At 54.4% G+C, this 14,319-nt stretch overlaps 4 protein-coding genes across 4 annotated transcripts; all 4 read right to left on the reverse strand.

The window, feature by feature from the left end:
* Window positions 1–143: 143 nt before the first annotated feature.
* Window positions 144–3,436, reverse strand: BDW47DRAFT_118225 (putative UDP-glucose,sterol transferase; the record flags this gene model as incomplete). Its single annotated transcript, XM_024815180.1, has 7 exons — window positions 144–373; window positions 444–582; window positions 670–1,426; window positions 1,480–2,247; window positions 2,347–2,586; window positions 2,639–3,266; window positions 3,331–3,436. 7 exons carry the CDS (start codon window positions 3,434–3,436, stop codon window positions 144–146), a joined length of 2,868 nt encoding a protein of 955 aa, XP_024671152.1.
* Window positions 3,437–4,491: 1,055 nt separating this feature from the next.
* On the reverse strand, window positions 4,492–5,526 carry eglD (putative endoglucanase; the record flags this gene model as incomplete). The annotated part of the gene is made up of 1 exon (XM_024815181.1): window positions 4,492–5,526. The coding sequence occupies one exon, from the start codon at window positions 5,524–5,526 to the stop codon at window positions 4,492–4,494; it is 1,035 nt and encodes a 344-aa protein (XP_024671153.1).
* A 1,799-nt stretch (window positions 5,527–7,325) lies between these two features.
* Window positions 7,326–10,615, reverse strand: BDW47DRAFT_107455 (Kha1p). The gene is made up of 4 exons (XM_024813014.1): window positions 10,248–10,615; window positions 9,781–10,197; window positions 9,071–9,733; window positions 7,326–9,025 (listed from the first exon to the last, which is right to left on the reverse strand). The coding sequence occupies exons 1-4, from the start codon at window positions 10,353–10,355 to the stop codon at window positions 7,535–7,537; spliced, it is 2,679 nt and encodes an 892-aa protein (XP_024671154.1). The 5' UTR covers window positions 10,356–10,615; the 3' UTR covers window positions 7,326–7,534.
* Window positions 10,616–11,480: 865 nt separating this feature from the next.
* On the reverse strand, window positions 11,481–13,916 carry BDW47DRAFT_40241 (cytochrome P450). The gene is made up of 7 exons (XM_024818937.1): window positions 13,616–13,916; window positions 13,421–13,553; window positions 13,156–13,347; window positions 12,945–13,096; window positions 12,648–12,892; window positions 12,311–12,582; window positions 11,481–12,215 (listed from the first exon to the last, which is right to left on the reverse strand). Exons 1-7 carry the CDS (start codon window positions 13,812–13,814, stop codon window positions 11,828–11,830), a joined length of 1,581 nt encoding a protein of 526 aa, XP_024671155.1. The 5' UTR covers window positions 13,815–13,916; the 3' UTR covers window positions 11,481–11,827.
* Between the last annotated feature and the right edge of the window lie 403 nt (window positions 13,917–14,319).

Consider the following 14,319-nt stretch of genomic DNA (forward strand, 5'->3'; position numbering starts at 1 on the left):
CCTCCTGCAGTGTTAGTCTGCACCGCCACGAAGGCCATATCTAATGTCGTCGCTGGATACGACCAAACCACTAGATTAAATATATCGCTGAATGGGTAATGTACAAACAAAAAGGACATCAAGCAACTCTATAACGAAAAACCTCATGATTCCTCTCGCAATGGCATCCCATTCGAATCCAACCCCTTCCTGTCCAGCAACGCATGCCAGCGCCGAATCACCTCCGCCCGTTCATCCGTCGACGCAAGACACATCTCCTGCAAGCCCTGTGAGATGCGCGAGGCAACGATATCGTGCGTTTTGCTCCGGGATAGCGAATTCCGCAGCGACTTGTGCAGTCCGTCGAGGGGATAGCCCGCCAGGCCCCACATCCCTGGAGTCGTCAGAATAGTCTCGCTCAGATGGAGTAGCTGTAGCTGTCTCAGAATCATGCGAGAACCCACCTGCAGCAGGTTTGAGGAAGAATCCCCCTATGCCCTTCCCGACCCCTTTGCAGAGTCCCCCACCGCCAGAGTCGCGGAAACCTTGCTGTGGTTGAAGCACAACGCCTGTGATGCCGTGGTAGAACCCACGTGTGAATTCCTGACACGTCAGTGATGTTAACCATAATTCGAACCTAACTAAACGAAGAAGCAAAGGGGAAACGAAGAGAAGGTGTGAAAGACGTACAATCCCCGCCGCTCGAAACCCACTCCGCCACCCCATCACCTTCGGCAAATCCTCTACCGTTGTATCGTGGTACAGACGTGGGGCATTGTGAAACCCCTTCGACAGGCTCAGTGTCAAGTCCGTCGGGATCGTGATCGTCCAGTTAAGAATGTGCTTCCCCATGCGTCGGGCGCGGTACCCCTGCTCCTGGAAATACTTGCGCGACCGCCCCCTCTCTTCTTTTTCCCGCCGTCGAGTTATCGTTCTTTCCAAGTCAAGGGCCTCACCCTCGAACGTGGACTTCGAGGCTTCGCTGCTTTCGTCGTCGTCCTCGTTCTCGTCGTTGAGCCTGGTACTCGTTGATACTGACGGGCTGCTGTTTCCATTGTCCTGTGGCTCTTGGTGTTGCGGTTGTTCCTCCTCTGCGGAGGCGTATGTGCTGTCACCGTCGGAGGCGGCGTGCTCGGCATCCGCATCGTTGGGTTGGCGCGGTGTGGTGGCCTGGGTAACACCGTTACCAACGCCGGAATCGTCAGACCCTTGATTAGGGGTCTCGTCTCCATTGTTTTCGCGATTAGCCTTGCGTTTGAGCCAGTTGAAACCGTGTCGGTGTCGATGCTCATGGTGGGCGTGGTGGTGTTCAATCATATCGGAGACATCGCCGGGTACGCCTGCAACCCCTGCGATGAAGTCACTCACGACGCCGTAGAGGACCTCCGCGCCGGCGGAGAGAGGGCCCCTGGGATTGCGCGTGGTGTCGTATTCCTGGGAGCGGTAACTAGATTCTGAGCACGGTTTTCAAGTCAAAGGGCGGCTGGGGAAAGGACATACAGAACAATGTGATGCGATTTCAACAATCCCGTCTCTACCAGCACTGCAGCCGCAAATGTACTCAATCGAATCCGCGAGCGCTTGATCCACCACACGGCCGGCCGATCAGGACAGACATCACAACACAGCCGATCCAGTTTCAGATGGCGATGGAAACTACAAGCGGCATTGCACACACCCTTTTCCTTGCGCATCATTTCGCCAATATCCGCTGCCTTGCGCCGCATCTCGGGGCAATAAGTCTGGCGCAGAGCCTCCGCCAGGTTCGCTGACGTGAGCGACTTGTATGGCAATGGCTTCGGGCCCGCGCCGGCACGCGCCACAATCGAGCCCCAAAACGGCTGGTCGCCGAAGAAAGGGACGACAATCGTTGGCCGACCCAGCACGAGCCCTGCGGCGGTCGTGCCAGCGCCGCCGTGGTGTACGACGCTCGAGACGTGCTGGAACAGCCAGTCATGGGGACAGCGCCCGATCATGTGGATGTTGGACGGGATGGATGTAGCGCCGCTACCGATGTTACCCCATCCTGCGGAGACGATGGCGCGCACGCCCGCCTGCGCAATTGCATCGAAAACGATCTCGGTGAGCCGGCGTGGGTTGTCGACCACGATGGACCCGAAACCGACGTATATGGGCGGATCGCCAGCATCGATGAAGGCCTGGAGGTCGGCCGGGGGAGTGTATGTGCTGGCGCGGTCGAGGAAGCAGAAACCGCAGATATCAATGCCGCTGGCCCAGTCGGCGGGCTTGGGGAGGAGGGCGGGAGACCTTGTACATATATATTTGTTTATTTATTGATTTCTTTCTTTTTGGCTTCCTTAGTCGGAACGAGGGATGGGGCCAACCAAAGAATGAGGAAGGACTTACCAGAAATACGTGTAGGGAATGTCCAGGCGTTGCGAGATACTTGGGGCTCGGATGGCGTCGAGCGGATCAAGACCAAGCTCACGCGTGCGGAACTTATTGATGAGATCTCCTAAACCCTCCCACATCATGATCTCCACAACAGCGTAAGAAGCAAAATTCGCCGCCGAGGGTTTGGAGCTTCGTGACCGGATAATGTTCGCGAGGGGGTGGGGGAACGATTGCGTCGGAGTCCATGGCATTCTGCACTTATCAACCCTGCCCTAGTAGAGACGAAAAAAAGAAAGAAACATACGTGAACATCATATTAAGAGGTACACCCAACTTCTCCGCGCAACTCAAATGGGCAAAGCTCGGTGGGTTGGCGATGATGGCGTCTGCGACGAATGGCTTCAACCGGTAGTCCACCGTATCGCTCCACGGATCCTCGGGGATATGATGCAGACCGGTGCCGTCACCCGTTTCGTAGCAGCTGCGCCAGCAGCCAGAGAAGATAGCTTTCATCTCGCGACGACGCTTGGGGATGGCTCCGCTGCGGAGTGTGTCCATACTGGGAATCAGGCCCTCGTTCTTGACCATAAAGGCCATGAGCTCTGCGGGGTCGCCACCTATGTTGAAGAATTCGAGACCCTGATCGAGGATGGAATCGCGGAAGGCGAGGTGGGTGGCGAGGCGCACGCGGTGGCCGCATTTCTTGAGCATCTTGCCTAGCGCAATGAAGGGCTGGACATCGCCGCGCGACCCGACCACTTGGACGACGATGTTGAGGCGCAGCGGGCAACGCTCTTCTTCGCCGGGGGGTGCGATGACGGACGGACGTCGATCGCCGGCGGTCGGCTCAGGGGGCAGCGCTTGGAGATGACTGGCCAGTCGGGTGATGAAAGGTTTGCGCTCGTGGAATTTGATATCCAGTCGGCCGTCCTCTGCAGGGGTCAGATGCGTCCTGTTAGCGGTGCTCGCCGTCGGGGATCGAGGAGAGAGGTATACCCAGCACCCGCACCCCTGTGTTCAGGTGGTCGCGCAGAGAATGCCGACGCGTCTCCGGTTGCGGCTGCATCTCCGGCCAATCCTCCGTAGTGATAGCTTCCGACATGATGATTGTGGTGGAGGTTGTTGGAAACGGGGCATTGTGCCAATTGTGTGGGGAGATCCGATGTGTAGAAGATTGAACTGGTGATGTCACTATGCGGATGGTCGGCCCATCGATTTGGATCATATCATCGGGAGGTCCATTAGTCAGAAGGCATGTTTACACCCATCTGAATTGATCTCGCGGTTCCATGGTTCGTCTCGGGTGTTTAGGAGTATCCTCAGTATAGAGCCTAACTAATAGATCGCCTCATTCCCGCCCAGCCATAGATACGCCTGGACTGAAAGTAAACCCAGTCGAAGTATCCATTCATTACCTATTTGAATGAGAGGAAATGGTCAACTCATGGCCTATATTTGTGCAGGTTGGGGAGATTCACCAGCAGCCTAGCCAAATAACCTCGAATAGAGCATATTCTCATCGGGCGAAATTGACCGAACGATAAAAACATGGAGGGTTTATTCTTACAAGGGTTATAAGAGCATTCCAAGTGAAATTCCCAATGGAATCCACAAGCCATGGGCATCAGATCCACGATCACAGCGATATGTGAGAAGGAAAGAAGGAAAGATGAACCTGCAGAATATGCAACGGTGCAGTCAGCTGACACGCTCAACCACCCATATAATAGATGCCTGAGATAGATAGCCTACATACCGTAGTATCATACCCCAAACGTATAGAAATGACCCGGACAACAAAAAACGCCGTGGAATTTTTGAGCCCCGAAACTAGACATATCAACGATAAGACACCATATCATGTAAAAGGATGAGCATGATATTCAGGTGCCTACTAGTGAAGTTACTTCTCCAGCACGACAAAGCCCTAACTCCTATTTATCAAACCGGCCATAGCAGCACCATCAGTCTACCCTACACTCATCATCCTAAGAACCTACAAGGAAAGCAAAAGCATCCACCAAGTATCAATCCACATGGAATTTGGAAAATATATATCAAAAAAATATAAATACACACACAATCCACCATCTATGGTCGGTCTATGCACAACGCCGATCCACCACCTTCAACGCATCCATCCGGAGGCAAGCCCATCTAAGCCTGCACACACTGGTGGTAGTACTCGTTCCACTTCTGGCACTTGAGGCCGCTGGCGCAGCTGGCGCTGCCAGTGTAGCCGATGCCGCCGCAGCGCTCGTAGATGGAAACGGCGCCGCCCTCAGCGGGAGCAGTAGTGCTGGGAGGAGCAGCAGTGGGCTTCGTGCTGGTAGCGAAGGTGGTAGGGGCAGGCGGGGCGGGAGCGTCGGTGGGAGCGGCGTCGGTGGGAGCGGGAGCAGCATCGGAGGTGGTAGGGGCGGGGGTGGCCTCAGAGCTGGAAGAGGTGGGAGCGGCAGTAGGCTTGGGGGCCTTGTCGCCACCCGCGTCGGCGCCGTCCCAGACGGCGGGGCCGGGGATGGGGTAGTCCTTGATGTCGCCGTAGATGTCGAAGAGGATGCCCTCGTCGTTGGCCTTGTAGGCGCCGGGGATGGAGACGCCCTCGGGGAGGGTGCTAGCGCCGTCGGAGGTGACCTTGAGCTGGACGCACTCCATGTAGAACTGGGCGCCGCCCTCGCGGTTACCCTCGTGGAGGCCAATGATCTCGGGGCGGAAAAGGTAGTCGCCGGCGGGGACGTCGGGGACGGTGACGGAGTGCTTGCCCTTGTTCTTGATGAGGGTGTCGACGGCCCAGACGCCGTCGGTGTAGCCTTCTTCGGCGATCTTGACCCAGCCGTCGCCGGCGGAGCCCTTCTTGGTGGGGGCCATGTAGACCATGACGGGGCCCAAATGCGACGAGGCGATGACGTCGTCCGAGGCGTCGCGCTTGTCGTGGTGCCACTCGAAGGTGACCTTGTCGCCGGCCTTGACGGGCAGGGTCTTCGCGGCGGCCTTGTCGCCGCCGACGTTGCAGGTCATGTCCTTCGAGGTGACGTCTGTGACGGGGCTGTTGCTGGGCGGCGAGCGGATGTAGCCCTCGGCGGAGTTACCCAGGCCCTGGTCCTCGTCGTTGATGAACACGGCGAAGACGGTGGTGTGGGCGTTGACCAGTTTGGCAGCCGCTGCCAGAGCGAGGAGGCCAAAGGAGGACTTCATTTTGAAGAAATGAGTGTGGGGAGTATGAAAGAGAGTGTAAAGAGTGACGGAAAAAGAAAGAAGAGAAGAATGCTCAGCAATCCAGGCTGGTTAACAGAAAATAAAGATAGTTAATCCTGCAACGACGGACCTGGAACAGACTTATATACTCCACCACCACCCGTCCGATATACATCCATCCAGAAACTCGGTTGACCGGTGTAGAAGATGGCTCGAAATGAAAGCACTGCCAAGAAAACGCTCCCATGCTAGCGGTTTCATCTAGAAAATGACATTTCTTGGCTTCGTCCACTCCCACGCGCTTCTATTTACCCGGCGATCCACAGGTGGGCCTCGATCGACCTATTATTTCACCCGTTGGAGCAACGGCTTGCCTCTGTTTCACGCGACTGTTTTGTATGCACTACCGGTTCCCTGCTCATCACTGGGATATCACAACATGTGCTCCTCCCTCTGAAACCTCTCCACCAGGTTAGCGGCTTGCAAAGTGCACCCAAAAAGGAGCGACAGACTCCATTCTGCGGCGCCTCCACCGATATTCAACCGAAAGCTCCGGTCTGAAACAAGTTAGCAGACAGGAGCTTGGGTCTGGCCGGAGTATGTCGTGGCGCGCTGATTGGATCTGCATGCGCTGGTCATTTCCACCGGTCGAGGTCTATCCACTCTGGGGGGTATATCAACCAGGATGCTTCAGGAACGGGTTTGATAACCCTATATCGACCTTATTAATCGTTCCGTGGTGCGATAAGCCGTGTTCCAACTTCCAACAATGCCCCTGTTCTCCCTCCCCCCACCGGAATTCGACCAAACTAGAGTTATCACTCAACTAGCCAATCTGTGGAAATGAAGCGCCAGCTTCCCCTCTCGCTATATGGGTACTTTCGGTTTAAGATTCCGAATGTATCTGGACTGTCTCAGCCACGCGAGAGAGTCGACTCGGCTTGACAATCACTTTGTGAGGGGCCGGACGGGTCTGGTCAATTTCGCCACGGAACGATGGTCGCCCGCCGGTTCGAAGAATGGCCAGATCAGGAGTGACAAGGTAGTTATTTCCTCCCACATAATCAGCGAAGTAGTCCGAGCCGAAGTATGCCGCAGGACATCTTCCTGAACAAATTAGCCGATCTATCACGCAATGAACCTAGGCCATGGAAAATCCGACACATATACCGCGGTATGTAAGCAGAAACAGCGGTCTATTCAGAGACATACGATGCAATTATTGAGTCCTCCAAGAATCTTTGACCGGATGAGTGGTTCCACATGGTACCGTGCTTTATTCCCCCCCTGGCTCTCCCGAAAGTCTCTTCGCAACAAATAACACGGGAATGATTACTCGAGAACTACCGAGCTATAGTCTTCCAGGATATCCCCCTGCCCACGCACTGTCCCGTTCATTAGCCAGGGGGTGGAACGACGAGGTTCTGGCCCTGGGTCTGCCCAGGCTCTAGCAGGTAGTGTGGGGTTCGTATAGCCAGTAACATGGCCGATCCCCCCTGTGACTCTGTGACATATCGTATAGATCTCCTTAGTAATGCTGGCTAGTTCCTGTAGCTGTTTTGTAGGTTAGCAAGGTGAAGCCTATCCATAGCAGGGGTACTTCTCACCGGATCGGCATTCCGAGAGCACTTTCTCTTTGGTAGAGAACAGGGACCCTTCTGGGTGGCTGATAGGTAGGAGTGTGCTGCGGGGACGTTTGCATTTTATGCTGTTTCCAACATAATTCTCACTAGACTATACAATCGATATTATATTCTCCGTGGTTGTAAGTTGCTATCGGCCCCTTTGTAGACACAGATACAGAGAGTCGTCACGTCGAGATGCTTCTTCTCTGCCTGGAGGCAGGTATTCTCCGCTGACTATCATATCTCAGTTCGCTTCTGATCTCGCTTTTTTAGTTTGAAGATAGTTAGATGATGAATATATCCAATGCTCACTCATTCTGCGGCTGTCGCTGATAGAATAATTCTCCAAACGCATAAGTCATCACCGTTACTAGTCGAAAAATCTATCGATCCTCGCCTGGCCGCCCAGCTTGAAGAACCAAAATATTGCCAACGATCCGATTCTCCGACTGCACCATCGCCTGTGCCAGCACGCCCAACGCCTGTCCCGTAATCGTGCCGACCTCCTCCTGCGAACCCTGTCCCGATGCTCCATTGACCCGGTTATTCTGGCGGCCCACGACCACCAGGTTCCCGGCTTTGTGGGGAGATTGGCTGAGTTCGTCTTTCACGGTAGTGGTGGCGAACTTGACGACGTCGGTGTCAGATGTGTTGGGCGCCACGCGCTTGAAGACAACGCGTGACGCAAGGAGTTCAGGAAGCGAGTCCCGCAGGGTCGTGAAGAATGTGGCGTCGGACGACTCGACCTCTGCGGTGGTTATACCACCTTGTGTTGCGGGCGACTTGGGGCTTTCTTTGCTGCCATCGCTGGGCCCGGTCGTGGAATCGATGGATGACGGTCGCTGCTGGGCTACGTCGATGTGTACGATAGTGGCAGTTACCTGGTCGTTTTGCGCGAGTTGCAGTACGAAGCGCAATGCGTAACGGTCATCCTCGCCGCCCAGGAAGGGTAGCACGATGTGATGCGACCGTGCGGCGGCAGGGGGGCGGTTCCAGACGGAGCTGCGCACACTCATGGCGCTGATGGACCGCTTGCCGGCGAGTGTGGGCCGCCGGGTGTACGTGCTGCGCTCGATGAGGACACCAACGTTACATGTCGTCTGGTTCAGGACGCTGGACGCAAATTCAGTGTATGGTCCGTTGGCGAATCTGCTGGCTTCGTTGATGCCCAGCCCGCTCTGGTGCTCGCTCATCGTGCCTGTTTCGCTCCATGGGAGCAGTAACAGGTCCGTTGATTCTTCCCGTGCCATGCCGACGACTGTGTCTGCGTACGAGTACTCGGGGACGACGGCCACCCCAGCGAGAATAGAGATGTCGTGCCACTGTCCAAAAGCACGGAATGTGTTGACGACGGGATCCCACAGCGTGTATTCGTCGATCTCCGACACCTTCATCACGCTCGAGTCGCGATCCGTCAGTTCCATCAATCGCACGCCGTGCACCTGCAAGGCGGGCTCTGCCTCCGCCTGCGCCGCAACCGACTCTTCCGCATCAGGACTGGGTGACAACGTTTGCTTCTTCTCGGGATGAACTTTGGGAGTGGGTGGCTGGTCGAGACGGCTAGGTCCCAGCAGCGCAGCTAGGGTGCAGATACTGGACAGGCCGTCGAGTCGAAGGTACACGAGCAGTTTTCGCGCAGCATTCGTCTTCAGTTGGTCTTTGGCCGCGGTGACGCTATCATTGCGTGAATCACTCTGGATGGGGTTGCCGTCCCAGTCAATCTCTCCGCGACGCCATCGTTCAACTTTGATCTGGTACCATTTCGGGTACAGGGCGACCGTCAATGGAGTGGTCGCAAATGTGGTTACGAGAGCCATGACGACGAACATGGTGAACGTCCGCGTACTCAGAATCTTGGCTTGTAGTCCAATATTCTGCTCTGGTTAGCTATGTGATATCGATCGGGATGGAAGGCGCACCAAAACAATCAGCTCGACCAATCCCTTGCAGCTCATCAAAACCCCGATGGAAAAGCTCTCCCGCCAGAGCAACCCACACAGTCGCGACGCAGCCGCACCACCGGCGACCTTTGCAATAAAGGCAATCGCGATCACCCCCACAACGTAGCCCCACACGTGGCCGCTGTCCAGCAGCCCCAGGTTGGTTTGTAACCCGGACAGCGTGAAATAAAGTGGCAAGAATAAGGCCGCTACGAGGTCTTCGATCTTTTCAGTCAGTTTGATGGCGAAGCCACCCTCGTGCGGGCACAGCAGACCAATCAGAAAACCGCCAAAAATGGCGTGGACGCCGATGACTTGGGTGAAGAATGCCGAGGCGAGTGCGATCATCAATGTCAGCGCCACGACGGATTGGCTAGGCCCCTTCTGCAAGCTTCCCGTTCTCTGCAGGAAGCGCAAGAAAACCGGGCGGAAAATAAACGACAGAAACAGTACGTAGCCGACGCAGACCAAAAACACCCACAAGGCTGTCAGGCCAGTCCCCGCGTTCACCAGAGCCACGCAGAGGGCTAGGAGCACCCATCCCACGACGTCATTACCCACGCCTGCAGACAGCACGATGACCCCGACGTTGGTGCTCAGAAGCTTAAGCTCAGTCAATATGCGGCAGAGCACGGGGAACGCCTACGCAGGGTTAGTTCAGACCACAACACCCAAGGGACGATACCTACCGTAATGGCCATGGCAATACCAATGAACAGCAGGTAGGTGCCAAAATTGATCGGAACCGTGTCGGGCTCATTGCGGAAAGAATTGTAGAGACCGTAGGAGATGGCGCAGCCCAATCCAAACGGTAAGATCATCCCCGCAGCTGAAACGCTGGCGGCCACGCGCCAGTTACTGACCAGAAAGCGCAGGTCCGTCTCGAGGCCGACCAGGAATAGAAATAGGACCAACCCTAGGTTGGCCACGAGATTCAGATTAGGAAGAGATTCCGTGGGGAAGATAGCATCGGTAAATCCGGGGATGCGGCCAAATACCGAGGGGCCTAACAGCACGCCGGCGATGACCTCTGCGATGACTCGCGGCTGACGGATCTTGGAGAGGGGCCAGTGCAGCAACCGGCAGAAGACAATGATGATGGAGGCCTATTGATGTTGGACATTCCGCTACCAACACGTCGAGCAGGGAATTATACCTGGATGATAAATATGACGATGGGGTTTTTGGGATCGTATGTTGACGGATTACCTCCCTCGAGGATGCCGCCCTGAGGCGCAACGACGTGGGAATCGGACGACGACATGATGGCAGCTTACCGTGATGGCCACCTCGCCGGACTATCCGAGAAGCAGTCGTAGACACCAGAATGGAACAGTAGATATCCGTCTGCGAAGAAGATACGAGATGAATAGGGGAAGAAAGACAAAGAAAAGCGATGGCGCAGAAGGATGCTAGTAGGAAACGTGACCGGCGATGTCGTGGTCGAAAACGGCCTAGTGCGTTGGGCCCCACGTGGAGAATCCGGAGAATAAAATGGTTGATGTATACAGGTGCGACTGCTTCACAACGTAAGTAGTTCTTTATAAAAAACCAGTCATATTCTGATTATCTAGCAACACAACAAAAATTTAACATCAGTTGTAGACATGTCCTATCTCAGCGTTGATGACATCCAAGCTACCATCACTTGGCGCTGCTCTACCAGATGCCAAGCCGTCACTCCAGACCCATGACTCCACCCCGTGATCGACTCCACCAAGTTTATTCTTTGTATATTGATCTATACCTCAGAGATGAAATTTTTTGTTCTGCCAGTCTGAGATCGACTATCCCACCATGACAGAGCTGGATCTGGCCAGGTCCAAGCGCCCTCAGGCTCGTATTCCGGCAGCCACTTATTGGATGAACGGTGGTAACCGCAGCTATATCTCTCATATATTAAATCAGGCCAGTGCTGTCATTTGCCAAGTCTTTACGGTGTATGGTGTAAAGTGGTTACCCCATGGCGTCATACTGCATTCAATCATGACCAGTCATAATTCACGCGGCCACGGTGAGCTGTTTGGTGTAGCCTGGTGGTATGGGACTGCCTTTTGGATGCTCTACAGAGAAGCTTGGACCTCATCGGGTCGTACTAGTAGCTTTTGATAACTACGCAGTAAAAGGAGCACTAATTATGATGGCATGAGGTAGAGGTAGTCATGGTATTAAATATATCAAATCATCATAATATAACACGGTCATCGCAGCACAAGAGATGAGATTTTACTGTACTGATATCAAGATTTAGGATATGATTAGCAAATAGTCTCGATAAATAAGCCTGGTCAAAATGAAAACTGAACTACAGTCGCTTTCCTACGTTTGCCTCCAGTGGGCTGGAGGTACTTAGATATCTTCCCCCGCTTTCCCCTCTAGGTACCTAGTACTATTCCAGCCTTGCCCTAATTTTGGCTCATGGCAAACCCACTGATGACAGTTCTCTAGCACTCGCTTCGTAGGTCATGTCGCGCTAGACTCGGTGAATAAAGAAATGTAAGCTCCTTGGCCATCCATACACACAACCGTCAACCTGCTCGTTCCCGCGAAGACAGACAAGCCCTCGGATACCCATATTGAAGATCTAAATCTCAATCACTAACCTGCTGCTAATTATAACCCAAAATCTTTGTACAAATTCATATGCGACCATCACAATCAATGCTCCAAAATACGCACCACTCAATTTGGGGGTCATACCGCCTCCAACCCCTTCACCACCCCATCCGCCCAAAACTACGCCTTAAAATCAATCCCATCAATATCTTTCGCATGACTCTCCTCCCAAGGCGCCTCCACCTCAATCACCCGAACAAGCGCCTCATGCGCCTCACTCCGCGGCGTAATCTCAATTTTATACGGCGCGGGATGGCTCACCACGCCCGTTGTAAAGTCAGGTTTGCCGATATCCTCCGTCGTCGCGATATTAAATACAGCCAGGGACTGCGCGATGCTCAGGAAAATGGTATTGTCGGCGAGAAGTCGGGCGGGACAGATGCGGCGGCCGAAGCCGAAGGCGATTATGTGTGGATCTAGCTCGGGGGTGTGGTTCTCGGTGGCGAGGAAGCGGTCGGGGTTGAAGGCTGAGGGGTTGGCGTGTGCTGAGGGGTCGTGGAACATTTCCCTTTTGTTTGGCTTAGTTTGTGTTTTCGCGGAGATGAGAGCAACATTGGTCATTGGAAGAGGGAGTAAGGTATGTAGGGCTAAATGGATGCATACCAGATGTTGGGCAGGATGATCGATCCCTTCGGGATGCGATAGCCTTCGTAGATGTCCTCTTCAGTCGTCATGTGGGGAAGTCCTATTGGGGCGACGGGGTGCCAGCGGAGTGTCTCCTTGACGACGGCGTCGATATAAGGGAGGTTTTCGCGGTCAGCGAAAGAGGGGAGCTTGTTCGGGCCGAGAACGCGGTCGATTTCCTGTTGGGCCTTGCGCTGAACATCCGGGTTGAGCGCCATGGCGAGGAAGAAGCAGGAGAGAGAGGAAACCGTCTATGCAAATGGGTCAGTGGTTAAGTAAGGTAGGTAGGTACAACATGCTGGGGGTATCGCCCTACCGTGTCTGCGCCTCCGGTGTACAGAGATCCCGCTGACCACTTGGCTAAAAGTTCGTCGTCGGCCGTCCACTTGTGCGCCCCTTCTTCTACCAGGCTAGCGAGATACGACGGCGAGTAGCTGCCGTGTCGCATTTGTTGCCGGACAAAGATGTACGGCTTTTCGATCGTTTCGATAAGTGTTTTTCTCCATGCGTTGGCAATCTTCTTGAAGCCCATGCCTGGGAGCCATGCCGGGAGATTCTTAACTGGTCGGTGTCAGCAACCCATCCCAAGTCAAGCACTGCGAACGCATCTTACGGAAAGGGATAGTATCAACGATCCACTTCCCCGGCGCAGCGGCCAAGGAAAATTCCTCCATCGCATCATTGACAAGAGTGACTAGAGGATCGCTCCCGTGCGGCTCGATGTTATAGCCGTACGCAATCTTCAGAATGACAGCTCCGGCCTCCCTGCATCCGCTCATCAACATTTCGCACTCAATAGTTCACAGAGCAAGAGTCAAACCTACGTCCGAAGATGCTGCACCAAATCCTGCGGCTTCTCCAAAACCCGCAGCAAAAACCGCCTAACCTCAACATCCTGCAGTGAATTGAAGCGCGCCGCAAGCGGCTTCGTCCCAAACGCCTTGTGGATCGCTTTGCGATACGCGCGGAACCGGTCCGAGTACGCCTGCATGACGACGGTGTCATCCCAGCCCACCCTGTCGTTCTTGTCAGCCTGGCTTTTTTTTTTTTTTTTTTTTCCCTTGCACGACAGTCATGGTGTCTACGCACATTTCTCCGGCAAACGTCATGCGCGGGCGCGACGAGTTGATCGACGAGCGCTTCTCCATCAGGTCAATGGACATCTGGCGGTCGTTGACCATGATGATTGTCTGGCCGAGAATTGTGATCGAGCTAATCGGACCTACATATCATTGTTTATCCACCGTTAGTACCGCCCAAAAGGTCGGACAGTGGACGGCGCACCATAAAGTTTCTTGAAACCCGCCCAGTACTCCCAATCTTTCTGCCCCGGCGGCGGCAGGTCCCCCAAGTTCCCTATAATGGGCTTTCCCTTGGGGCCTGGCGGGAGCGGGGCCAGGGCCCGTCTAGGGAACAACACGAGTTTCAAGACATAGAGGACAGCAACACCCACGAGGGTGCTGACAAGGAATGGCAGCCCCATGACGACCGACCGAGTTGTAAATATAAATCCGTTCGTCTGTCTCAATCACACCGGAGGGAAATGGCCCTTCTTTTTATCTGCACGGTGACCGGCCTAATTGCGTCAGATTTGAAATCCCGGTCCCCACATGTGGTTAGTGACTACGTCGCTGTTGGTGCGCTGTCCGTTCAAACCGAGGCTACTGTAGTAGTTATTTTAGTACAGAGTAGTTCCGTGGCTGTTGTTTAGTAGTTAGCTGTACCCTTGACTAGCGGAAAATGGGGTTTCCGATGTGGCTGACTGGTCGGTGTTCAGTCACAAGCAGTGCTGCCCTATCGCGGGTGGCCTAGGGCTGTCATGAAACGATGATCAATGATTTCCCATTGACAGTCTGCTGCAGGATGCGCTACGAATACGCATGTATGAAATCCTTGGGACTCGGGGATCAATAGTCTTTCTCTATCTTGTTCCCGGAAACGTGTCTACTCCTGGCATCTCCAGTCAAATCCTCTGGCTAGCAAGCGGA

This window comes from Aspergillus candidus (assembly GCF_002847045.1).
Source record: "Aspergillus candidus strain CBS 102.13 unplaced genomic scaffold BDW47scaffold_29, whole genome shotgun sequence".
Taxonomy (NCBI): domain Eukaryota; kingdom Fungi; phylum Ascomycota; class Eurotiomycetes; order Eurotiales; family Aspergillaceae; genus Aspergillus; species Aspergillus candidus.